Genomic DNA, 25,513 nt, shown 5'->3' with positions numbered 1-25,513 from the left:
AAGGCAACAGGGTTGTCAAAGTTAGGTTCATCACCATCAACCACTTTGAAATTTAAATTATTATTGATTTGAGATTTTGTTGATAGAAATATAGCTTTACTAGGTTTGTGAAGTTTTATTTGAGAAGTCTTTTGCTCTGAATTGATTGGAGAGTTTGAGAGATCCGTGAGAACATTTATGGATGTTGTTGCAAATTTACTTGTAGAATTTGTTATGGATACTCTTTAGTAAAAAAAATTAAATAAATAAAAATTTTAAAATGCTTATATTTTGAGGGTCTTATAAGAATATTCAAAAACTAAGTACTAAAAAATAATATATTAATATGTAATCCTAAATTAGAGTAATATTTTAAGTTTTAATAGTATTTAACATTTTTCTTTAATATTTATATTAATATTATATTTATTTATATGATAGAATATGATAAAGACTATGGAATTTCAGTCTAATATACATCTATAAAAATTTAAGTACCTGAAATAAGTAAGTTTAACCTCACTAATCCAAAATTAATTTTGACTAATTACAAGGACATCTTAGTCTTTTTTTACCACTACTCTCACCACAATGTTTTGGCAATAAATGTTGTTTATTTGTCATCAGTACACATTTTGTGTAGTGATATTTTATTTATTTGTTTTATTCTTTAACGCTCCATTACTCCATACTTCAATTGATCAATCATTGAATCATTGAATATGCTTTTTAAAAATACACAACTTCCAATCATCTCACCCTTTTAAATTTCGATATTGATCAATAGCACCCATAAATATGACAGCAAGCTCTGCTCAAACCCTAAATTATTCTTTCTCCAAACTGTAATCAGGTTTTCTACTTTTTTTCTTCTTTTGAGTATGATGTCATATTCATATTTCCAAAGCGAGATGACTCCAATTGCTCGTATTCGTCATGCATTTTCCAAAGTGAGATAACTTCATAGACGCAAGCGCAAGTGATTTGAACTCATGCTCTTTGCTTATTCTCTCTTTCTCTTCATCTTATTGTGACCTCTGTATTTATTCACAGACAAAAAGAGAAAAACAGTCACTAAAAATTAAAAACACAAAGATACAAAGAGAAGCAATTAATAGACAAAGATGGATTTTATATTTGTGTTTTTGTTTTTGTTACAGCCCATGTGTTTTATCATTCAATAGACACCTCTGATTATTTGATTCAACCTCTGATTAATTGAAACACATCCTTAAACTATCACATATGGAATATAAAATTTTCTATTACAACTATTTCATCTTCATGAATTATCATCTTTAAACTATTATTATTTAATTGAAACAATTCATTCTAAAGAATAACTTTTGCTATTACAACTGTTTCATCTTCCTGAAACTTTTACAATTGCATTTTTATGATCTTCATGATTTTTGGATTCTAAATAGAGCTAATTTCAAAGCATGGTATAAACGTGTTTACTAATAGTATTCTATTTATTAGCACTGGTACATAACCTATTACAAGTTTATATTATTTCTATTATTATTGTTTGAGAAACACTGATAAAATATTTTTTTGCTTATTAGATGGAGAAGAATGATGCTGAGACTGAGCAGGAAGTCTTTAATTTGAATATTCCAAAAAAAAAGATAGAAACAGCTAGCATATTTTTCTTGTCATTTTGGAACACACCCATAATTATTAATTATTGTTAATAATTTACAAAAATCCCCCATTTGTTATAATAATGACAAGTCCAATTCCAGAATATAGAAAACAAAAGAATGTTAATATAGATAGATATCTTTTGATTTAAACTTAACCTTTGTAAAGAAAACGCAAAGTGTAATCGGAATTTTAGGTAGCTATGCTTTGAACTGTTATCCCATGTGATTATACCGGCGTTACCATACACACACTCTTTAATGGTTCTTCGCCTGCATCTCTCGCCTATCACTATTTTATGGCCATGTATTTTTCCTGTTTTTCATGAATTTTTCATGAGAGAAACTCCAACTCTCACTTTGAGATACACCATCTCGAAATTTAATTATATAGGTAAAGTTGAATTTGTATCCATTTCTTGAGATACATATCCTCGATATATGACTTCATTAAGAGTTTGAAAAACTCAACCCTCAATACGTAATAGTCAACATGGTCACAAAATGTTGCACAAACATCAAAATCAACGACTTGTTGTTATGCATTGAATCTTAGGTTAAGATTTGTTAACTTCAGTTTGGGTTGCCATCGTTGTCATAATCCTTATTCAAGGAGTTTAACACATACCTCTCGAGATAGTCTTTATTAAATCTCTGACCAGTAGTTTAGTAAATAGATCAAGCAAATTATATTTCCATTGTATATATGTGAATGAAATAATTTCATCCTCAAATATTTTTCTCACGAAAGAATGTCTAAGTGCTAACTTGTCTAAAGTGGCTTGACTATTGAAATGTATCAACACCTTTGAAATATTGTATTTAGCCAATGGAACTTCCAACTGATGATCTCTCAACCATTCAACTTCTTTGACCAGTGGAAGCGAGTTCCCCACACTATAACTCCATGGTTGAGAGAGTGATATATGTTGTTTCTTGCTCTTACAAAAATCTCATCCCTAACTAGTGTAAATATCCACTCAGTTGAAAATTTTAAAAACTGTTAAATTACCATTTAATTTCTAAATTTTTGAATATTTTTCTTATACATATTTAGAATACTGCAAAATATTTATTTACTAAATTGTAGAATTTTTTAAAATAAGTAGAATTAAATATGAATTTTTCAAATTTCAAAAAATAATGATAAAAGTAATAAAAATCTCGACTTTAAAATCAAACATTTTATTTTTTTTTCAAAAATCTTTTTAAAATGTTCTAAACATGTCTGCAAAAAAACCATTTAAAAATATGCATTAGTTTAACAGTAAGGATAAAAACTATTTGCATAATAATTTTATAGGGACCAAAACATGTCATTTGTTTTAATAAGGAACAAAAAAAAATTCTATTTTATACGAACCAACATATTTAACCATTATATTTAATAGCAACTTTGTTATGAACATACACTATTGGGAGCGACTTCTAATTTTTTGTCTTTCGACGTTGATTCTATACCTTTCAAATACCTTGAAGTCAAAGTTGGAGATAGTCAAAGAAAATTATCTATGTGAAAATATATAATCAATCACTTGAAATCTAAATTGGTCGTGTGGAAAGGAAGGTATCTTATTATGCAGGGTCGTGTGGATTAATTCGGTGATGAACGAAGTTCAAATATACACATTTTCCTTTTCCAAAGCTTCTTCCAAAGTAATTTCTCATGGCAAGGTTGTGAGAATAGACGCACCATTCATTGGGTTAGTTGGAAACCGCTTGTTATCCTCAGGAGAAAGATGGGCTCGGAGTCAAAGATGTTGAGACTTTGAGTATGGCCTTGTTGAATAAGTGGAAGTGATGGATCATTATAGAGCAGGAGGTGGTTTGGACTAGTATTTTGAGAAGAAGATATGTCAATCATGTTATAAAAGTTCTTGTTGGTGACATAAGTTCGTTGAACTGTAATGATTCGATTTGGTGGTGAGATTTGATCCTATCCAATAAAGTTTTTGCTACCAATGGTAATCATTTCGCAGGTGCGGCTTTGTGTAAGTTGAAAAATGGTAGAGGATTGCGTTTTGGCATTCTAAATTTTAGGGAAACAAATTGTTGAAGGAAGCTTTCCCTGAAGCGTTTGAGACTATGAAAAATAAAGATTGTCGTATGGCTGAAGCAGGGATCTGGAATGGTTCGGCTTGGTCTTGGAATCCAGCAGATTTGCAAGAGTTTAGATCTTTTAGAACATAGATTAACAAAGGATATCTCGGATTTGCTGTGTGATTTCAGTCTGGATAGGGAGGCCACAGACTGTTACGTACGGAAGTTAGAAGTTGATGGAATTTTTTCTGTCGAATCCTACTACAATTTATTCTCTCCAGCCAATGCAGGTTCTGTTGTAGCTAGCGATGTTTTCAAGGCTTAGAACCATTTATGGATGGTTGTTGATCCATCTAAATTGCTCTATTTTGGATGGAGAGTTTTACTCAATAGGATACCAACTAAAGACCCACTCTTCAAACGGTTGATTATGTCGGATATTAATTATTTAAGATGCATTTTTTTGCTCGATGGAAGAAGAAATTGTTTCACATCTTTTTGGGTCTTGTTCTTTTGCGGATAGTATTTGGAGAAGAGTCTACGGGTGTATAAGATCCCTTTCGGAATTGCAATTGTGGGAGTTTAACTACTTCTTCTTTACTTTTGAGAAGGTGAAGAGCAATTTGAAGAGGACAATAGTGGTGGAGATTGGGTTAGACATTGTTTGGAGTCTTTGGTTGATGAGAAATGTGTGATTTTCAAAAAAGTTGTTCCCAACTTTGAAAAATGTATGACAACTATAGTTTATAGATCATGGATTTGGCATTCTTCTTTTTGTAAATTAGCTGATTGTAGTAACTTTTATATTTGGAATACTTTACCTCTCCTTTGTTTTAGGAGGTAGGGACTTTCCAGTTGTTTTTCGCGTGGAGTATCCCTTATACTCTCTTTAATAAATTTCTGACTTATTAAAAAAAAAAAGATAATTATTTTTCCTACGGATATTTAGTGGAAAATTTTCCGCAGGAATACATGTTTTTTTTGCGAATTTATAATTAAAAAAAATCTATTTATGGAGAAAAAGAAAGTTGGCAGAACATCCGCAAATTTTCTTGTGGATTTTGCTCCTAAAAGCTTCCACACGGACAAAACCGCATGAAATTCCGTAGGAAACTATTCAAGCAAGAAATTCTAGAGAAATTCCGCAAAAAATTACTGAGATTTTGCTGTGGTTTTAACCTAGGGATCTTACTGCAGAATATGCTGCATATTTTGATGTAGATTTACCTGCGGATTTTATAAAATTATATTTTAATGATTTTTTTTACAAAGAGATAGTAAAAAAGATTATAAAAAAATATATATCTCATCTCTCTAAACAAATTTTAAATTGATATTATCAAATCTCTTTTTGATTCTACTTAGTCGAATATATATAGTTCATATAGATTTCTAATTTTTTTTTACAACAACTATGAATATATATATTTTTTCTTTAATACAATAGTTCATAAGTTTGTAATAAGAAACTATTATTTATCTTTGATCCAAAAACATAATTATTACATATTTTAATGAAGCTGAAATGCTTGTTTTCCTATGATTTTTCCATCCAATTTTCCTGTGAATTTTCCCACATATTTTCCTATAAATTTTCCACCATTTTTTAAAGTCCATGGTTAAGAAATCTCCCCACTTTTTTAGGTTTCATGTGAATTTGAAGTTCAATAGAATTTAAAAGGAGCAACAATGAGATAAAATTATTTCATTTGTTTATGTTGTGAATTCAATGCCAATAACAAAATATAAAACAACGAAAGAATGAAGAACAAGGAAGAAGAAGAACACAAGAATTTGTTATAACTGCTATTCTTTTACTTTCTCTTAGAAAACAATATTACAAGCTTACAAGAAAAGCAAATAACCTCTCTCATCCTAAATTAGGATTTGTTGTGTGCAATGATGAGAGACTAATATGCTATTTATAATAAAACCTAACATACTAACTAATGAGCTTTTTCCACAAGGCCCATTACACAAGCCAACTTAATAAACAAGCTAACTTAACAAAGCAGAGTTTAAACACTAAAACCTAATTTAACATGCTAACAACCCTGACATCTTCGACACCAGCATGTGAACAACCACTACAACATTTTTGGCCTACGGCCACGCTAAATTTTTCCATATATAGCTCAAAAATTGTGGCCATATACATGTTTTGGCAAGGGTTTTCGAATCGCAGACATATGTTTTAAAAAATTGAATCCGAAGTATGAAACTATGGCTTTTCCTTCGATTGCCATGGTTAAAAAACTAGAGATGTTTTAAGCCGCAAAGAAAAACCGCGACCTTATAATTTTCAATTCAAAATGTGGCCCAAACCCAAAAAAAATGTACCCCGCCAGAATTTCCCTCTTTTTTAGTTTCCCTCTCATAATTATTTTCTTTTCTAATTTTTTATCTACCAAGTTTTATCTACCAAGTTTTGGTAGGAAACAGACACAGGAGAATGACCTGATTCATTGGATATATGTGTAGATATAGAAGGTAGTACAGGTGCTACACAATTACTTATTTGAGAGGAAGTAGATTCTTGTGTTTGGGCAGTGTGTTGCGCATCTCTCTTCTCCTTCATTCTAAGTCTTCTACTTTGTCTAGCAATAGAACAGTTAGTATGACTGTTTTGTTCATTAGTTTGTATCATATTTCATAAAGATAGCAAGGATGCTAGTAAGTAGTCCTAAGAAGAATTTGAGTGGACCAATTATATAGATCAATTACAATATAAAACTATATGGATTCAAATTAGTGGAGTTAAAACAGCCGTTATGAAACAAACAGATATAATATTAATGGGGTATGTTGGAAAGTTGATTGGGATGAGGCAAATGAATGGATAAATTTGTTAACTGTCTCAATAAGTGAAGAATAATCTTCTATATAATTTCGACAATGCAAATGGAAGGTCTTGTCATTATAATTTCCAAATGTTATGTACAATCCTTTATATAACCGATTATAAGAGTCTGTATTAATGATAACATGAATGAACATTAACATATTTCTAACTCTCATGTGTACCTTTATTTAAATCTGTGGCTGATCCTATTATCGAGGCTAAACGAATTGTATCAACTTTTGTTGTTTATCTTCCTGCCCCTAGTGTTTGCCCAGCAACCCGTGCAACCTCTACAACATACTTAACCTATTATGCACAAACAAAGACAATCAGAAGCAATTCAATTATCCCAGGTGCTCAGATAAATGTCAACAAATTTAAGAGAATACATCCACTGTCATATCGCTCAATCAGAACCGAAAAAGCTAACAGATTCTTAACACACACCATAAAAATAAAGGAAAACAATTACACAAGCACTACCTGACCAACGTACTCTTATATTAATTATTATTTATAACATCCAACGGATCATTTTTTCTGTGCATTTTAGCCGTGTTGATTTCTCAGCAAAATTGCAAATTCCTTTTCATGTTAGTATGTTCATTTTAGCCGTGTTGATTTCTCAACAACATTGCAAATTCTTTTTCATGTTTTTTTTTTAGATTAATTAACATCCAATGGATGATTTTGTCTGTGTCTTTTAGCCGTGTTGTTCTCGTCAATATTGCAAATTGTTGTTCATGTTGTTTTTGAGATTAATTTTTTATAATAGCATGTAATGCTAGTTTGTGTATTGTATATGAGTAAAAGACAAAGTATATCATAGCAGTAGACTGAATGATTAACAAAAAGCAGAAAACTCTTATATTAAGTGAACAGAAATAAAATTACATAGTGGTAACCAAACCAAAAGGACTACACTCACAAGTTTTATTTGTTTATGCGGCAATCCAAACACAAACCGAACAAAGTGGAAAGGAATTAGAACATGTCCACACCATAAAACAAAAACACACCAAAACATACATAAAATTATGCTGGAAGTACTAATCTATCTTCTCAAGTTTTATAATTTTCTTGAGCTTGTTTGATGAAAGTTCTCCATCACAAGTGCCATCCGAGGTTGTCAACTCACTTGATGCTCCTGGAAACTGCCTTTTGCTAGTAGGAGTAATTGGATATGTGTTATGCGTCGAAGTTACATCAAGATCCTGTTACATAAGTGAACAAACATCACACAATATTGATGTTGATCATTACAATCAAATTGGAGTACATTTCAGTCCATTAAATGTTCTTACGACGACAAAATCAGGTTCTGAAAGAACAGTGCCCGTTGCTTCAACACCGGCTTGTTTCATCTACAAATCATTGGAAATGTATTACATAATCATAATATGCACAAAGACAGTTTAAAATGAATTAACTTTCAACTACTAAGAGACCAAAATCATATAGAAACATAAATACCTCAAGCTGGTCAGCCGGTATGTAGTTTATAGTTACAACCTCCTATTAAGAGTAAATTAAAATATATTACCATGAAAAAATATATATTATAAAAGGCTTCGAAATCAAAAAGCATTGATTAAATTCAAATACTTCATCTGTGTCAAGCTGATCAGCAAGCTCTTTCACAAAAGGGTCATTCTTCAATAGCATAACTACCAAGGCATTCTTCCACTATGGTTGCCACTTGATTTTAAAAGCCATCTTGCGATCCAACATCTGATCCAATGCCAGTGGGAATTCCAATGGATCATGAATGCCAGCCTGTACATGAATGCAAGTCAATGATTATTTAAGTCGGCATAATTGTCTATGTTTTTGGGACAGTATATAAACGGAAATACCTTAATTATTGTATGACGCAGTTGAGAAGCAGACAATCCCAAAAGAAGCTCACACTATCTGTCCCAAAATAGAAAGTTACAATTATTCCCTGCATGAGTAACTTCAATCTCAATCTTATACCTACATTTGCAGTATACATAGATCACACAAACAGGTCAGTGTCACGTATCTTGACGATCACACATTTAAATGAAATAACGTAAATCATATGACAAGTATGCGAACCTTGAAATCTCTGCCTCAGTGAAATGGCCTGCCTCACACTCAAACGGAGGTTTGTCACCACGCGCAATACAGGAGCAAGCATGGCAACCACGATAATACCATCCATAGGGAGAGGCCACCAGCATTTTAGTTTCTCCAACAGTCGCACAAAATGTAATCTACAATAACGGAACAAAAGAATAATATGATACACAGTCAAATGCAACGAAAAAATGGCAATATATAATAAATAACGATAAATTGCAAACAACTTGGAAACATACAATCCTAAGTTTTATGATATCCCCAATAGGCATAATAACGGCCTTTGAAAGCAATTTTTGAACAGGAGTCAACTGTTGATTTTCAGAGTTCTGCACTGAAAGCTGCAAATCCGAACCCTCCTGCCCAGACAATGTAATCACGGACTCCTTCAGAATGTTGTCAAAGGAAGACATAAGTGTGAGCATCGCATCACATAAAAACTCCTCTGTAAAATAAAAAGTCACATGGATGACCCTAAAATTTTAAAAAAGTCACATCCAAAATGCTGATGTGTCATTTTTTTTTCTGTTTTTTCCATTTTTTTAAATGTCACATGTGCTTATTCATTTATGGAAGGACATTTTTACCCTCATGTTGTTTTCTAACCCTATTCTTAAAAGCTCAGACATGATGGAATCCCTAATTTTCCCTCTCCTTCTACCGTATTCTCTCATTTCCATTATTTCAAAACATAACTTAAACCTATAAATTATCTTCCATCAATTCAAAACATAACTTAAACCTATTATCTGTTACATGAACCCTAACACAAAGAACAACCAGCTACAAATAATTACAACTATCAGAAAATTCATCTTCTTCCTTAAGCCTTCAACTTTATTCTGCAATTCATCTATCTTTATTGCAATTTCTTTGTCGATTTGCTTCAAAAGCTCTGACACATCTCCATCTGTATTTGTACAACTTTCACCAAAAAATTCATCATTCCAAATAAATAACTCACAGTCATCTTCTTTACCCCAAAACTTGCACTTCTAATAGTCCCTACCGAGATTTGCAACCGATTTTGAAACAAACAACTTCATGGAGAGATTAATTATGACAATATTTAGGAGTTCTTATGCCGTTTGAATCTATGTTGGAGATGCTTGACTGTGAACAACCTGATTTTTCATGGATCTTTACTAAATAACACAAACAGAAGACAAACAAGGTATGGCGAGCAAGGAAGACGAACACGGAAGGAGGATTTGAAATAGGGATGGGAGGAAACGAGAGAATACGGTAGAAGGAGAGGGAAATTTACGGAGACCACCAACATATCTGAGCTTTTAAGAATAGGGTTAGAAAACAACGTAAGGGTAAAAATGTCCTTCCATAAATGAATAAACACATGTGACATTTAAAAAAATGGAAAAAACAGAAAAACAATGACACATCAGCATTTTGGATGACTTTGCATGAGAAAGGTTTTAATACTGAATTTTTCAAAATTTTAGGATCATCCATGTGACTTTTTTTTTTTACAGGAATTTTTTCGTATAGGCCTCATATAGCAGGGGGTAAATAGTTATTAACCCATAATAAGAATAATTATATTAAAATGCTCTTACTTATAACAATAATTAACTAATTGACTAATAATTATATTATAAATAGTCATTATATAGTATTAGACTTTAGTTGTACTTCTAAATAAGCATAAATAGTTAATTCAGTTGAATTGGGATGCACACGACACCATAACTCATAACTTATTTGCATTAGTTAATTGAATATTAGGTCTTATAAAAGGGAAACAAGAGTTGGTGATTAATTCCAACCACAACCAATCAAACCCACAAAAACAAATTATTCTCCTTCTCATTTCAAAATGCCTAAACTTATCTTTAGGGAATATTCAACTGATTTTCCAATTGAGATTATCCGCCCCGGAATAGAATTCCACTTAATTTTGGGCTTTGCAAGTGAGGAGTATAACGAAGATGGGAAAGGCAACGGAAATTTCAGAGCAGCTTGGGATTTGGAATACTTTAGCCCAGATAAAGTGAAAGATTTCAAGAAAAATAATCCAAATGTAAAGGTGGTAATAAGCTTGGGAGGTCGTGATGTAGAAACTCCATTCTTTCCTGCTGAGGAAACTCTATGGACTAGGGAGGCTGTAAAATCACTCAAAGTGCTCATCGGAAAATACAACAATGAAAGCGGCAGTATAATTGATGGCATTGACATTAACTATGATACTATCAAAACTAGTAATGACCTATTTGTTAACTGCATAGGCCAAGTTATAACAAAACTCAAGAATGATGCTGACCTAAATATTAATGTGGTGTCCATTGCTCCATCCGAGAAAAACAATTTCCTCTACCGAGATTTGTATCAGGCAAACAAAGCCAATATCAACTGGGTTGACTACCAATTCAACAAACAAGAAAAAACTGTATCCACAGTTAAGGACTTTGTAGTGATCTATAACAATCTAATAAAAGACTATCCTCCTAACAAAGTTCTTCCGGGAACAAGCACGGACCCTAACAATAATAAGATACCGTGGGAGATTTTTATTGCTGGCTGCATACAACTCAGAAATCATTCAAAACTCCTTGGTATTTTTATTTGGAAGGCTAAAGGATTTCCAATCCCCCCAATCCCCCCTTATCATGATTCCTTGGAGAATAGCTTGATAAAAATCCTCACTGAATAAGCTGATGAATTACTAGCTATATCTATCTAGTAAAAACTCTTTCATAATTAGGGTCAAGTTATAACTATCACAGTATATAATAGAGTTAAACGTACGTTCTAAACTCTATATGTGTTAGTCTTTTATATTTTAAATAAGACCCAAGTGTGCTACTTCATTTTGTATTTTATTTCATGTGTGTTTCTTGTATTATCTTGTAAGTGTGGAGAATAATTTCTCTTTGTATAATTATGTGTGCTTGTCATACGACTTAATAATAAGGCTTTTCTGTCTCATTCTCTACATCCAACCAATTTCATACACTACAAGAAAATATCGGTTTAGCTACCATAATTTAGCTACCAATTATATCAGCGGTTAATCTCAAGTTATAATGATGAATTTCAACTGCAAATAATATTTTTTTTCAAGTTTTTATCAAATTGATCATTATAATTATATTATATTATTTATATTATTTATATTTATTTCTTTATAGTTAATATTATAAGATACACTTGTTTTCTCTCTCTAACTTTTGAGAATATCGTGTGCGCGCTCTCTCTCTCTCTCTCTCCAAGTGTTGACAAAACAAACTCGCTCTTTGAATCGCTCTGAAAACTCAGAACGAAACTCAAAATCTCCATCTCTTTCATTTTCCTCATGGCTTCCACCGAAGAAAACCTACGCAAAACCCTAGCCGACAAACTCTCCGCCGTCGAAATCCAAGGTAACATCGTCCGTTCACTCAAGGCTTTATCGGCACCTAAAACTAACATCGAAGCCGCCGCTCAAGCCCTAAACGCCTCAAACTTGAGTAATCATCGATAGAGAAATCATCCATAGCTTCAGTCGTTACTCTCTGGCTCCGATTCTCGTGAAGGCTTCCATCAATTTGTTGTTAATACGCTGGAAACGATGGTTGTTTTTATATTCTATCGTTTAAGATTTATTGCAGTGTTGCTGGTCTATATGATTATGGTCCTCTAGGTTGTGCCGTTAAATCCAATGTCTTATCCTTTTGTGATCAGATGAATTGTTAATGGTTACAAAACAGAAACTAACTAATTGGAGATTTATCAAATTAATTTCTATGCAGCGAAGAATGAAATGTGATTAGGAGCTGAATTTTGTTAGATTAGGAGTTGGTTTTGGTAGTTTAGGAGTTGTTTGGATTGAATTATTTGAGCTTATTTTCTGTCATAATCAGTTAGAGGGGGAGAATGTTTGAAAAAACCTATAGTAGAATCAGTTTAGGATATGTTTGGGTTGATTTATTTTTAGCTTATCTAGTGGCATAAGCACTTGTTAACGGTTAGGGGTAACTTAGGAAAACAACTTAGACATGTTCATAATTTGTTTTCATTTTATTTTTCGTAAGCTTATGAAAATAGGATACAGTTTATATGAAAATAATTTTACTCTGAGATTTTTTTTATAGAAATAGCTTATATGGAAGTAGTTATGCTTTCAGTGGTTTATTGATTTGTTTATCCAAATGAGCCTTACCGGTATGTCCATTCGCTGTTTTAGAATACTTTCTTAAGCTTTATAGATATATTTATGGATATAGCTTATAGCTCAGATGAAAACAATTTTATTTTATTCTATCTTTTGTTAAAATCAGCTAGAGCAGTCGCAACTGCGACGCAGAAAAAGAGTTTTGTGCTTCCAGTCTCGTTTCAGCCGCAAAGACGAATGATCTAGTGGGAGTGGTTATGGGACTGTTAGGGGATTGGAGTTGATGTGGCTCTCTTCTCTTCATCTCTTTGGAGAGCTTTTGCATTCTTATTTGATTTCTGTTCTCATTGTACGCCATCTAACATGCTAACACACATTTGTGGCATAAGATTTTTACATGATTAGCCTTGTGTGCAGGATCTTCGATTAATGAGGATCTAGGATGATTGCATTGTGGATAAAATGCATAATGAGTAGGTCTCTCAAGTTAGTTTAACTTTGGACCTTCTTAGTCATGTCTTGTTTTCTAATTGAGTTTTAGTCAGTAGTCTACACTTTTTCAGATTGGAGAATCCAGATGACCATACCAAGCAGAAATTGAAATCAAAACTTGACGAGTTGAAGGTTAGTTCTTTCGTGTTCATTCTCGTTTCTCATATCATACATAGAAGTTTGAGTATGGGCATTTGTGTTTAAGGACTTTTCTTTAATCAGCTCGAAAGAGAGATGGTGCGATTAAGTAATCAAGAAATGCTAAGAAAATTACACCTAAAGGTAGAAACCAACAGTCTTTTACTATACTCTTCTGCTTTAACTCTACATGTCTAGTACACTTAGATTATATTCAATTTATTTTGTACATAAGATTACAATTGTTTAAAAATAAACCATTGCAGTTTCATGAGCCATGGGGCCAGCGTATGAAGACTGGTTATCAGAACTCTCGCTTTGTTCATTAGGTAAAATTAAATATTGGTGCATCTTCACATTTGTAACTATATCTTTTAAATCATAATGTCTATTAGGTTGTGGTACTAATGTTTTCAAATAACATACCAACTAATGCTAAGTCATGCCTCAATTTACTAACATGTAGTAGTTATGCAGGTTAAGTATAACATTATAAAACTGATCTCACGAAAGGTAATTTGGTTAATGTGCATGATGTAGGTCGATAGATTTGCCTGCCTTTATACGAGCCAGGTATCTAACTTGGGCTTGCTATCTTCAGACAAGTACTTCTGATGTTAGGTAACATAAATTAAATGAGTTTAAATAAACTCTTCCAAAAACTCTCAATGTTATAAATTCTCCCTAAGATTCCTACTGAAAATAGTCTCACTAGTTACTCAGCACAGTGCTGCAAAGTTTTCGACAGGGTTCATATTGATATGGTTCTTCTCATTTTGTTGTTCACAAAATTTGAGGCAGAGCAAGTGAGGGATAATTTATGGGTAAAGCTTCAACGGATATACTTGTCAAAAACAATGGTAATGCTTTTCTACATTGATGTTCTGTTACACTATGTGTTTTATTTATCTTGTCTTTAGCATTTTTTATATTTTGATTTACTTTGGGAGAGGTCAAAGTGATCCACCCAAACTTTCTCAATCGTGCACTAGTCCATCACCACCACATAAACATATTTTCCCTAGGTATTTCACTTTTATATTCCAGGGAGAAACCTCTTCTAACTGTTTCCAAACAATATTTCTGAATGCATTTCCCACTCCTCCTACTTCCTCTTTTATAACGGAAAATCCATTAAAATCAGGGAAAACTTTAACTAACTCTTATTCTCACTGCTTTTAGAAGTTGTGCTGGTGTGGATTGAGTCCAATGATTAGGTCATCAAACATATGAGAAAGTCTATGCTAAAGTCTAGTGGCTGAAAGTGGTTGTGCCATCTCATTGCTCAACATTTCTAAAAGGGTTGACTTAAAGCTTCAAATTCTAGCAAGACGTTTCATTGGTATTTTAAAAGTTTGTTCAATTAACACTTGAATATGGAATAATTTCACAAAATCAAGAATTGTGAAATTCTTCAAAGCACCTCGTGCCTTTTCTCACTTGAACTCAGCAACATTTGCTTTCGAAGTTCTTAATTCTGGTAGTAACCGTACTCGCTCAAATTGCAGCCTCAGTTGTAAGGTTTGTATGTCGCTAGTTGTGTATGCTTCTTATGTTTATGTCCAGTTGGTAACTTTTTGATGGCTTCATCGGTATTTAGGCCAATAAACAGTTTCTATAAACTCAATTAAATAGTCTCACAAGTTCGTTATTATGTGTGTGCAGCTTGCTGATGGGGCCACGTCAGTCTGCACAAATTGGAGAGTTACATACTCATGCTTGCAAGATGGAAATCATAGTTTGGAAGTTTGCACCAATGGAAATTGTAGCTTTGTGGGCTGTGCTAGCTACAATTGGACTGTTGGTTAAGAAACCATACTTCATTCCTTATGCTTTTATTTATCATTTTGTTATTACCAATGGAATTTGGCCTTTTAAATCGTGTTGCGTGTCTTATGAATGATAAAAAGTCATTTTTACTTTTTTCAGACACAATTCCACCAACAACATATGTTACAGCCTCAACAATTTTCACAAGTTCTTCGAATTTTCCGTAAATTTATCTTTCACCAAACCTTGTATAGGCGATGGTTTTGGATGCAAGTCTGTGAATGCCTGCAATGTAAGTATATGTCCATCTACAATTGCTTAGATTTCTCAAAATAAGATGGAGCGAGTATTGTGTTACCGTAATATCAGATCGATTTTTAACTTCTTGTTGTTATATTTCTCTGCAGCTTCTTGTCTATGGTGTTGGCCAGGTTGTACCATCTTCCGGTTAGCATCCGAGACTACTTCATTTTATGTAGGGTTAAATATGGTTTTTTTTTCACTATAAATAAACCAACATTCAATTTTAGGGAAAATATTAGATGGACACAGCTATAACACCTGGATTTACACACACCAATCACATTTTTTTATTAATTAAATAATAAAACTAAAATTATCTCTCTCCTCCATTATCACAACCACCCTCCATATTGGCAATTAAAAACGAAATTAAATTTTAAGTAAATTTAAATTCTCTCTTCTTATTGGTTGTGCCTAAATATATGGATTTAAGTTCGTGTCCATGCGAAAATTGCTCCAATTTTAGTCTCTAAAAATTTTTCTTTCAGTGAATGGTCCTTCTAAAATTTATATGCATACAGTTTTAGTCTGTGCTATTTTCTAAAATTTTAAAAATTGTTTAATTACTCTTTAATTTTTAAATTTTTGAATATTTTTTGTATAAATATTTCGAGTACTGCAAAATATTTATTTACCAAATTTTAGAATTTTTTAAAATGAGTAGAATTAAATATGAATTTTTTAAATTTCAAAAAATAATGATAAAAATAATAAAAATCTCGACTTTAAAATCAAATATTTTGTCTTTTTTTTCAAGAAACTTTTTAAAATGTTATAAACATGTCTGCGAAAAAAATTATTTAAAAATACACATTGGTTTAACAGTTAGGATAAAAACTATGTGCATAATAATTTTATAGGGACTAAAACATGTCATTTGTTTTTATAGGAGAAGATATGTCAATCCTGTTATAAAAGTTCTTGTTGGTGACATAAGTGTGTTGAACTCTAATGATTCGATTTGGTGGTGAGATTTTATCTTGTCCAATAAAGTTGTTGCTACCAATGGTAATCGTTTTGCAGGTGCGGCTTTGTCTAAGTTGAAAAATGGTAGGAGATTACATTTTGGCATTCTAAATGTTAGGGCAACCAACTGTTGAAGGAAGCTTTTCCAGAAGCGTTTGAGATTGTGAATAATAAAGATTGTTGTATGGCTGAAACAGGGATTTGGAATGGTTCGGCTTGGTCTTGGAAATTATTATATCTTTTTTATCCAAAAACAAAATTATTATATATTTTGAATTTTTCTTTAGCCACCTCCCTATGGGAGTCACCCCAGCAAAATCCCAAAATTACCCCTGCTTCGGAGATGCATCTCCGAAGTTATTTTTTTTTTTGAATTTTTTTTGAATTCGGAAATGAATCTCTGAAACACCAAAAAATCCAAAAAATTCAAAAAATTCAAAAAAAAAATTTCTTAATTATTCACCATTACAGGACAAAAATGAGTTGTAATCAACCTGATTTGAAATTTCTAAGTGCCTTTTCTTTTTCCCCCACCACTCTCTGACGGTTACCTTCTAAGAAATGTGGTAACACTTTCCTACTTAAAAGCATGCTCTCTCACCCATTTTTCCTCCATATGTTGCAGCTCCTGTTGCTGCGCCAGTTGCTTCCTTGAGTTCGGCTCCGATTTCCATCGAGAGCCTGACTGCCGAAGTTAAACAGAAGGCTACTCTAGAGTCGGCTCCGTCGTCTCAGAAGGCGGTTAGGTTCCCTAACCGACCTGGTTACGGTCAATTGGGAAGGAAAATTCAAGTTCGTGATAATCATTTTCAATTGCGAGTGGCTGATACGGATCTACACCACTATGATGTAAGTATAGTTTGCTCATAAGTTTTTTGAACTTTAAGTGTATAGTTTTTGTTGTTGTTTATTATGTTGGTAAGTTACAATGTGGTATGGATTTCTAGAGGATCAGGACTTTCTAACCTGTTGCAGCGTCTCCTCCATCGTCTTCCTACTTAAAAGCCTGCTCTCTCACCCATTTTTCTTCCAATCACAATGTCTAGCTTGTAACCGCTTTCATCACAATGTCTAGCCGCGGTGGAGGAAACCATCCCGAATATCGCCGGAGTCAACCATCTCCTGCACATGCTTAACAATCATCTGTCAATGCTGCAGGATCAGGCCGTGGTGGTGGTGGCCGTGGCTCTCGCGGTGGACGTACCGCCGGTTCTTCTTCCTCCGAACATCCACCTCCTCCGTCATATATATGAGAATCAATCGGGTTAAACTTGACTAAAGCACGCTTCATATATGTGAATGTACTATTACTCATTAACTGTACTCATACAGTATCCTACAAGATATTTTACAACATGTTTAAATGATAACAGCTATGTTAACAAAAGGGCAACAATTTCTACACCTCTCGGTAAAAACAGTAAAAGTAAAGAAAGTGTAATTACCGGGAATATGAAAAGGAGGATGTAGGTGAACAAGGGTTGGGTTTGGTTCAGTGATGTGAAGAAAGTGAATCGATATAAAAACAGTAAAACTAAAGAAAGTGTAATTACCGTGTTTAACAATATGTAACTTTAACCTTCATCCGATTAATTAAAGCGAATCGTTCTTGTTTGTTATTTTTCTTCTGTCCAGACCTTATTTCGGAAGTACATTTCTGAATTCCTCCAAGGGGGGTGAATTCGGAGATGCACTTCCGAATACACCAATTTTCTAAAAAACAACTTTATTTCGGAGATGCATCTCCGAAATCAATATTTTTCATTAAAAAAAACACCTTTTCGGAGATACATTTCCGAAAACACCTTTTTTTCCAATAAAAGTACGTTTTCGGAAATGAACTTCCGAAACAGAAGGCATTTTGGTAAATTCACCAGAGGTGACCAAGAAGGATAGGAGGTGGGTGAAGAAATTTCCTATATTTTAATGAAGTTGAAATGCTTATTTTACTGTGATTTTTCCTTCGAATTTTCTTGTGAATTTTCCCACATATTTTCCTATAAATTTTCCACCATTTTTAAAAAGTTCATGGTTAAGAAATCTCTCCACTTTTCTACGTTTCCAGTGAATTTGTAGTTCAATAGAATTTAAAAGGAGCAACGATGAGATAAAAATTATTTCATTTGTTTAGTTTCCTTCTTCCTCTTTTATATTATTAATGATCACTTTGAAGTTTAAACAATGATTTTTAAAAAGGCAACAGAGTTGTCAAAGTTAGGTCACATTCATCATCATCATCAATCACTTTGAAATTTAAATTATTGATGTGAGATTCTGTTGATAGAAATATAGCTTTACTAGGTTTGTGAAGTTTTATTTGAGAAGTCTTTTGCTCTGAATTGATTGGAGAGTTTGAGAGATCCGTGAGAACATTTATGGATGTTGTTGCAAATTTACTTGTAGAATTTGTTATGGATACTCTTTAGTAAAAAAAATTAAATAAATAAAAATTTTAAAATGCTTATATTTTGAGGGTCTTATAAGAATATTCAAAAACTAAGTACTAAAAAATAATATATTAATATGTAATCCTAAATTAGAGTAATATTTTAAGTTTTAATAGTATTTAACATTTTTCTTTAATATTTATATTAATATTATATTTATTTATATGATAGAATATGATAAAGACTATGGAATTTCAGTCTAATATACATCTATAAAAATTTAAGTACCTGAAATAACTAAGTTTAACCTCACTAATCCAAAATTAATTTTGACTAATTACAAGGACATCTTAGTCTTTTTTTACCACTACTCTCACCACAATGTTTTGGCAATAAATGTTGTTTATTTGTCATCAGTACACATTTTGTGTAGTGATATTTTATTTATTTGTTTTATTCATTAACGCTCCATTACTCCATACTTCAATTGATCAATCATTGAATCATTGAATATGCTTTTTAAAAATACACAACTTCCAATCATCTCACCCTTTTAAATTTCGATATTGATCAATAGCACCCATAAATATGACAGCAAGCTCTCCTCAAACCCTAAATTATTCTTTCTCCAAACTGTAATCAGGTTTTCTACTTTTTTTCTTCTTTTGAGTATGATGTCATATTCATATTTCCAAAGCGAGATGACTCCAATTGCTCGTATTCGTCATGCATTTTCCAAAGTGAGATAACTTCATAGACGCAAGCGCAAGCGATTTGAACTCATGCTCTTTGCTTATTCTCTCTTTCTCTTCATCTTATTGTGACCTCTGTATTTATTCACAGAAAAAAAGAGAAAAACAGTCACAAAAAATTAAAAACACAAAGATACAAAGAGAAGCAATTAATAAACAAAGATGGATTTTATATTTGTGTTTTTGTTTTTGTTACAGCCCATGTGTTTTATCATTCAATAGACACCTCTGATTATTTGATTCAACCTCTGATTAATTGAAACACATCCTTAAACTATCACATATGGAATATAAAATTTTCTATTACAACTATTTCATCTTCATGAATTATCATCTTTAAACTATTATTATTTAATAGAAACAATTCATTCTAAAGAATAACTTTTGCTATTACAACTGTTTCATCTTCCTGAAACTTTTACAATTGCATTTTTATGATCTTCATGATTTTTGGATTCTAAATAGAGCTAATTTCAAAGCATGGTATAAACGTGTTTACTAATAGTATTCTATTTATTAGCACTGGTACATAATCTATTACAAGTTTATATTATTTCTATTATTATTGTTTGAGAAACACTAATAAAATATTTTTTTGCTTATTAGATGGAGAAGAATGATGCTGAGACTGAGCAGGAAGTCTTTAATTTGAATATTCGAAAAAAAGGATCCAAGCAGCATCAGTCTATGATTGAATAGAAACAGCTAGCATATTTTTCTTGTCATTTTGGAACACACCCATAATTATTAATTATTGTTAATAATTTACAAAAATCCCCCATTTGTTATAATAATGACAAGTCCAATTCCAGAATATTGAAAACAAAAGAATGTTAATATAGATAGATATCTTTTGATTTAAACTTAACCTTTGTAAAGAAAACGCAAAGTGTAATCGGAATGTTAGGTAGCTATGCTTTGAACTGTTATCCCATGTGATTATACCGGTGTTACCATACACACACTCTTTAATGGTTCTTCACCTGCATCTCTCGCCTATCACTATTTTATGGCCATGTATTTTTCCTGTTTTTCATGAATTTTTCATGAGAGAAACTCCAACTCTCACTTTGAGATACACCATCTCGAAATTTAATTATATAGGTAAAGTTGAATTTGTATCCATTTCTTGAGATACATATCCTCGATATATGACTTCATTAAGAGTTTGAAAAACTCAACCCTCAATACGTAATAGTCAACATGGTCACAAAATATTGCACAAACATCAAAATCAACGACTTGTTGTTATGCATTGAATCTTAGGTTAAGATTTGTTAACTTCAGTTTGGGTTGCCATCGTTGTCATAATCCTTATTCAAGGAGTTTAACACATACCTCTCGAGATAGTCTTTATTAAATCTCTGACCAGCGGTTTAGTAAATAGATCAAGCAAATTATATTTCCACTGTATATATGTGAATGAAATAATTTCATCCTCAAATATTTTTCTCACGAAAGAATGTCTAAGTGCTAACTTGTCTAAAGTGGCTTGACTATTGAAATGTATCAACACCTTTGAAGTATTGTATTTAGCCAATGGAACTTCCAACTGATGATCTCTCAACCATTCAACTTCTTTGACCAGTGGAAGCGAGTTCCCCACACTATAACTCCATGGTTGAGAGAGTGATATATATATGTTGTTTCTTGCTCTTACAAAAATCTCATCCCTAACTAGTGTAAATATCCACTCAGTTGAAAATTTTAAAAACTGTTAAATTACCATTTAATTTCTAAATTTTTGAATATTTTTCTTATACATATTTAGAATACTGCAAAATATTTATTTACTAAATTTTAGAATTTTTTAAAATAAGTAGAATTAAATATGAATTTTTCAAATTTCAAAAAATAATGATAAAAGTAATAAAAATCTCGACTTTAAAATCAAACATTTTATTTTTTTTTCAAAAATCTTTTTAAAATGTTCTAAACATGTCTGCAAAAAAAACCAGTTAAAAATATGCATTGGTTTAACAGTAAGGATAAAAACTATTTGCATAATAATTTTATAGGGACCAAAACATGTCATTTGTTTTAATAAGGAACAAAAAATAATTTCTACTTTATACGAACCAACATATTTAACCATTATATTTAATAGCAACTTTGTTATGAATATACACTATTGGGAGCGACTTCTAATTTTTTGTCTTTCGACGTTGATTCTATACCTTTCAAATACCTTGAAGTCAAAGTTGGAGATAGTCAAAGAAAATTATCTATGTGAAAATATATAATCAATCACTTGAAATCTAAATTGGTCGTGTGGAAAGGAAGGTATCTTATTATGGAGGGTCGTGTGGATTAATTCGGTGATGAACGAAGTTCAAATATACACATTTTCCTTTTCCAAAGCTCCTTCCAAAGTAATTTCTCATGGCAAGGTTATGAGAATAGACGCACCATTCATTGGGTTAGTTGGAAACCGCTTGTTATCCTCAGGAGAAAGATGGGCTCGAAGTCAAAGATGTTGAGACTTTGAGTATGGCCTTGTTGAATAAGTGGAAGTGATGGATCATTATAGAGCAGGAGGTGGTTTGGACTAGTATTTTGAGAAGAAGATATGTCAATCATGTTATAAAAGTTCTTGTTGGTGACATAAGTTCGTTGAACTGTAATGATTCGATTTGGTGGTGAGATTTGATCCTGTCCAATAAAGTTTTTGCTACCAATGGTAATCATTTTGCAGGTGCGGCTTTGTGTAAGTTGAAAAATGGTAGAGGATTGCGTTTTGGCATTCTAAATTTTAGGGAAACAAACTGTTGAAGGAAGCTTTCCCTGAAGCGTTTGAGACTATGAAAAATAAAGATTGTCGTATGGCTGAAGCAGGGATCTGGAATGGTTCGGCTTGGTCTTGGAATCCAGCAGATTTGCAAGAGTTTAGATCTGTTAGAACATAGCTTAACAAAGGATATCTCGGATTTGCTGTGTGATTTCAGTCTGGATAGGGAGGCCACAGACTGTTACGTACGGAAGTTAGAAGTTAGCGATGTTTTCAAGGCTTAGAACCATTTATGGATGGTTGTTGATCCATCTAAATTGCTCTATTTTGGATGGAGAGTTTTACTCAATAGGATACCAACTAAAGACCCACTCTTCAAACGGTTGATTATGTCGGATATTAATTATTTAAGATGCATTTTTTGCTCGATGGAAGAAGAAATTGTTTCACATCTTTTTGGGTCTTGTTCTTTTGCGGATAGTATTTGGAGAAGAGTCTACGGGTGTATAAGATTCCTTTCGGAGTTGCAATTGGGGGAGTTTAACTACTTCTTCTTTAATTTTGAGAAGGTGAAGAGCAATTTGAAGAGGACAATAGTGGTGGAGATTGAGTTAGACATTGTTTGGAGTCTTTGGTTGATGAGAAATGTGTGATTTTCAAAAAAGTTGTTCCCAACTTTGAAAAATGTATGACAACTATAGTTTATAGATCATGGATTTGGAATTCTCCTTTTTGTAAATTAGCTGATTGTAGTAACTTTTATATTTGGAATACTTTACCTCTCCTTTGTTTTAGGAGGTAGGGACTTTCCAGTTGTTTTTCGCGTGGAGTATCCCTTATACTCTCTTTAATAAATTTCTGACTTATTAACAAAAAAGATAATTATTTTTCCTACGGATATTTAGTGGAAAATTTTCCGCAGGAATACATGTTTTTTTGCGAATTTATAATTAAAAAAAAATCTATTTATGGAGAAAAAGAAAGTTGGCAGAACATCCGCAAATATTCTTGTGGATTTTGCTCCTAAAAGCTTACACACGGACAAAACCGCATGAAATTCCGTAGGAAACTATTCAAGCAAGAAATTCTAGAGAAATTCCGCAAAAAATTACTGATGATTTTGCTGTGGTTTTAACCTAGGGATCTTACTGCAGAATATGCTGCATATTTTGATGTAGATTTACCTGCGGATTTTATAAAATTATATTTTAATGATTTTTTTTACAAAGAGATAGTAAAAAAGATTATAAAAAAATATATATCTCATCTCTCTAAACAAATTTTAAATTGATATTATGAAATCTCTTTTTGATTCTACTTAGTCGAATATATATAGTTCATATAGATTTCTAATTTTTTTTTTTACAAAAACTATGAATATATATATTTTTTCTTTAATACAATAGTTCATAAGTTTGTAATAAGAAACTATTATTTATCTTTGATCCAAAACCATAATTATTACATATTTTAATGAAGCTGAAATGCTTGTTTTCTTATGATTTTTCCATCCAGTTTTCCTGTGAATTTTCCCACATATTTTCCTATAAATTTTCCACCATTTCTTAAAAGTTCATGGTTAAGAAATCTCCCCACTTTTTTAGGTTTCATGTGAATTTGAAGTTCAATAGAATTTAAAAGGAGCAACAATGAGATAAAATTATTTCATTTGTTTATGTTGTGAATTCAATGCCAATAACAAAATATAAAACAACGAAAGAATAAAGAACAAGGAAGAAGAAGAACACAAGAATTGGTTATAACTGCTATTCTTTTACTTTCTCTTAGAAAACAATATTACAAGCTTACAAGAAAAACAAATAACCTCTCTCATCCTAAATTAGGATTTGTTGTGTGCAATGATGAGAGACTAATATGCTATTTATAATAAAACCTAACATACTAACTAATGAGCTTTTTCCACAAGGCCCATTACACAAGCCAACTTAATAAACAAGCTAACTTAACAAAGCAGAGTTTAAACACTAAAACCTAATTTAACATACTAACAACCCTGACATCTTCGACACCAGCATGTGAACAACCACTACAACATTTTTGGCCTACGGCCACGCTAAATTTTTCCATAGCTCAAAAATTGTGGCCATATACATGTTTTGGCCAGGGTTTTCAAATCGTAGACATATGTTTTAAAAAATTGAATCCGAAGTATGAAACTATGGCTTTTCCTTCGATTGCCATGGTTAAAAAACTAGAGATGTTTTAAGCCGCAAAGAAAAACCGCGACCTTATAATTTTCAATTCAAAATGTGGCCCAAACCCAAAAAAAATGTACCCCGCCAGAATTTCCCTCTTTTTTAGTTTCCCTCTCATAATTATTTTCTTTTCTAATTTTTTATCTACCAAGTTTTGGTAGGAAACAGACACAGGAGAATGACCTGATTCATTGGATATATGTGTAGATATAGAAGGTAGTACAGGTGCTACACAATTACTTATTTGAGAGGAAGTAGATTCTTGTGTTTGGGCAGTGTGTTGCGCATCTCTCTTCTCCTTCATTCTAAGTCTTCTACTTTGTCTAGCAATAGAACAGTTAGTATGACTGTTTTGTTCATTAGTTTGTATCATATTTCATAAAGATAGCAAGGATGCTAGTAAGTAGTCCTAAGAAGAATTTGAGTGGACCAATTATATAGATCAATTACAATATAAAACTGTATGGATTCAAATTAGTGGAGTTAAAACAGCCGTTATGAAACAAACAGATATAATATTAATGGGGTATGTTGGAAAGTTGATTGGGATGAGGCAAATGAATGGATAAATTTGTTAACCGTCTCAATAAGTAAAGAATAATCTTCTATATAATTTCGACAATGCAAATGGAAGGTCTTGTCATTATAATTTCCAAATGTTATGTACAATCCTTTATATAACCGATTATAAGAGTCCGTATTAATGATAACATGAATGAACATTAACATATTTCTAACTCTCATGTGTACCTTTATTTAAATCTGTGGCTGATCCTATTATCGAGGCTAAACAAATTGTATCAACTTTTGTTGTTTATCTTCCTGCCCCTAGTGTTTGCCCAGCAACCCGTGCAACCTCTACAACATACTTAACCTACTATGCACAAACAAAGACAATCAGAAGCAATTCAATTATCCCAGGTGCTCAGATAAATGTCAACAAATTTAAGAGAATACATCCACTGTCATATCGCTCAATCAGAACCGAAAAAGCTAACAGATTCTTAACACACACCATAAAAATAAAGGAAAACAATTAC

The 25,513-nt window shown here is 32.2% G+C and overlaps 1 protein-coding gene and 2 long non-coding RNA genes across 4 annotated transcripts; all 3 read left to right on the top strand.

Annotated features, from left to right (window-relative positions):
- The first annotated feature begins 10,410 nt into the window (after positions 1-10,410).
- LOC131599577 (chitinase 2-like) lies at positions 10,411-11,474 on the top strand. The gene has a single exon (XM_058871879.1). It carries the CDS (start codon positions 10,448-10,450, stop codon positions 11,279-11,281), a length of 834 nt encoding a protein of 277 aa, XP_058727862.1. The 5' UTR covers positions 10,411-10,447; the 3' UTR covers positions 11,282-11,474.
- A 350-nt stretch (positions 11,475-11,824) lies between these two features.
- On the top strand, positions 11,825-13,914 carry LOC131599576 (uncharacterized). Its single transcript, XR_009282850.1, has 3 exons — positions 11,825-13,345; positions 13,436-13,495; positions 13,618-13,914. It is a non-coding gene; the product is annotated as an uncharacterized LOC131599576 (long non-coding RNA).
- A 226-nt stretch (positions 13,915-14,140) lies between these two features.
- On the top strand, positions 14,141-15,567 carry LOC131599575 (uncharacterized). 2 transcript variants are annotated; one of them, XR_009282849.1, is made up of 5 exons: positions 14,141-14,211; positions 14,534-14,693; positions 15,017-15,155; positions 15,281-15,413; positions 15,529-15,567. It is a non-coding gene; the product is annotated as an uncharacterized LOC131599575 (long non-coding RNA). The 2 variants fall into 2 exon arrangements; XR_009282848.1 differs by having other exon boundaries at positions 14,534-14,872.
- Positions 15,568-25,513: the final 9,946 nt, after the last annotated feature.

Source organism: Vicia villosa, linkage group LG4, assembly GCF_029867415.1.
Source record: "Vicia villosa cultivar HV-30 ecotype Madison, WI linkage group LG4, Vvil1.0, whole genome shotgun sequence".
Classification (NCBI taxonomy): domain Eukaryota; kingdom Viridiplantae; phylum Streptophyta; class Magnoliopsida; order Fabales; family Fabaceae; genus Vicia; species Vicia villosa.
The sequence above is the reverse complement of the archived record's forward strand: the minus strand, read 5'-3'. Positions and strand labels throughout refer to the sequence as shown.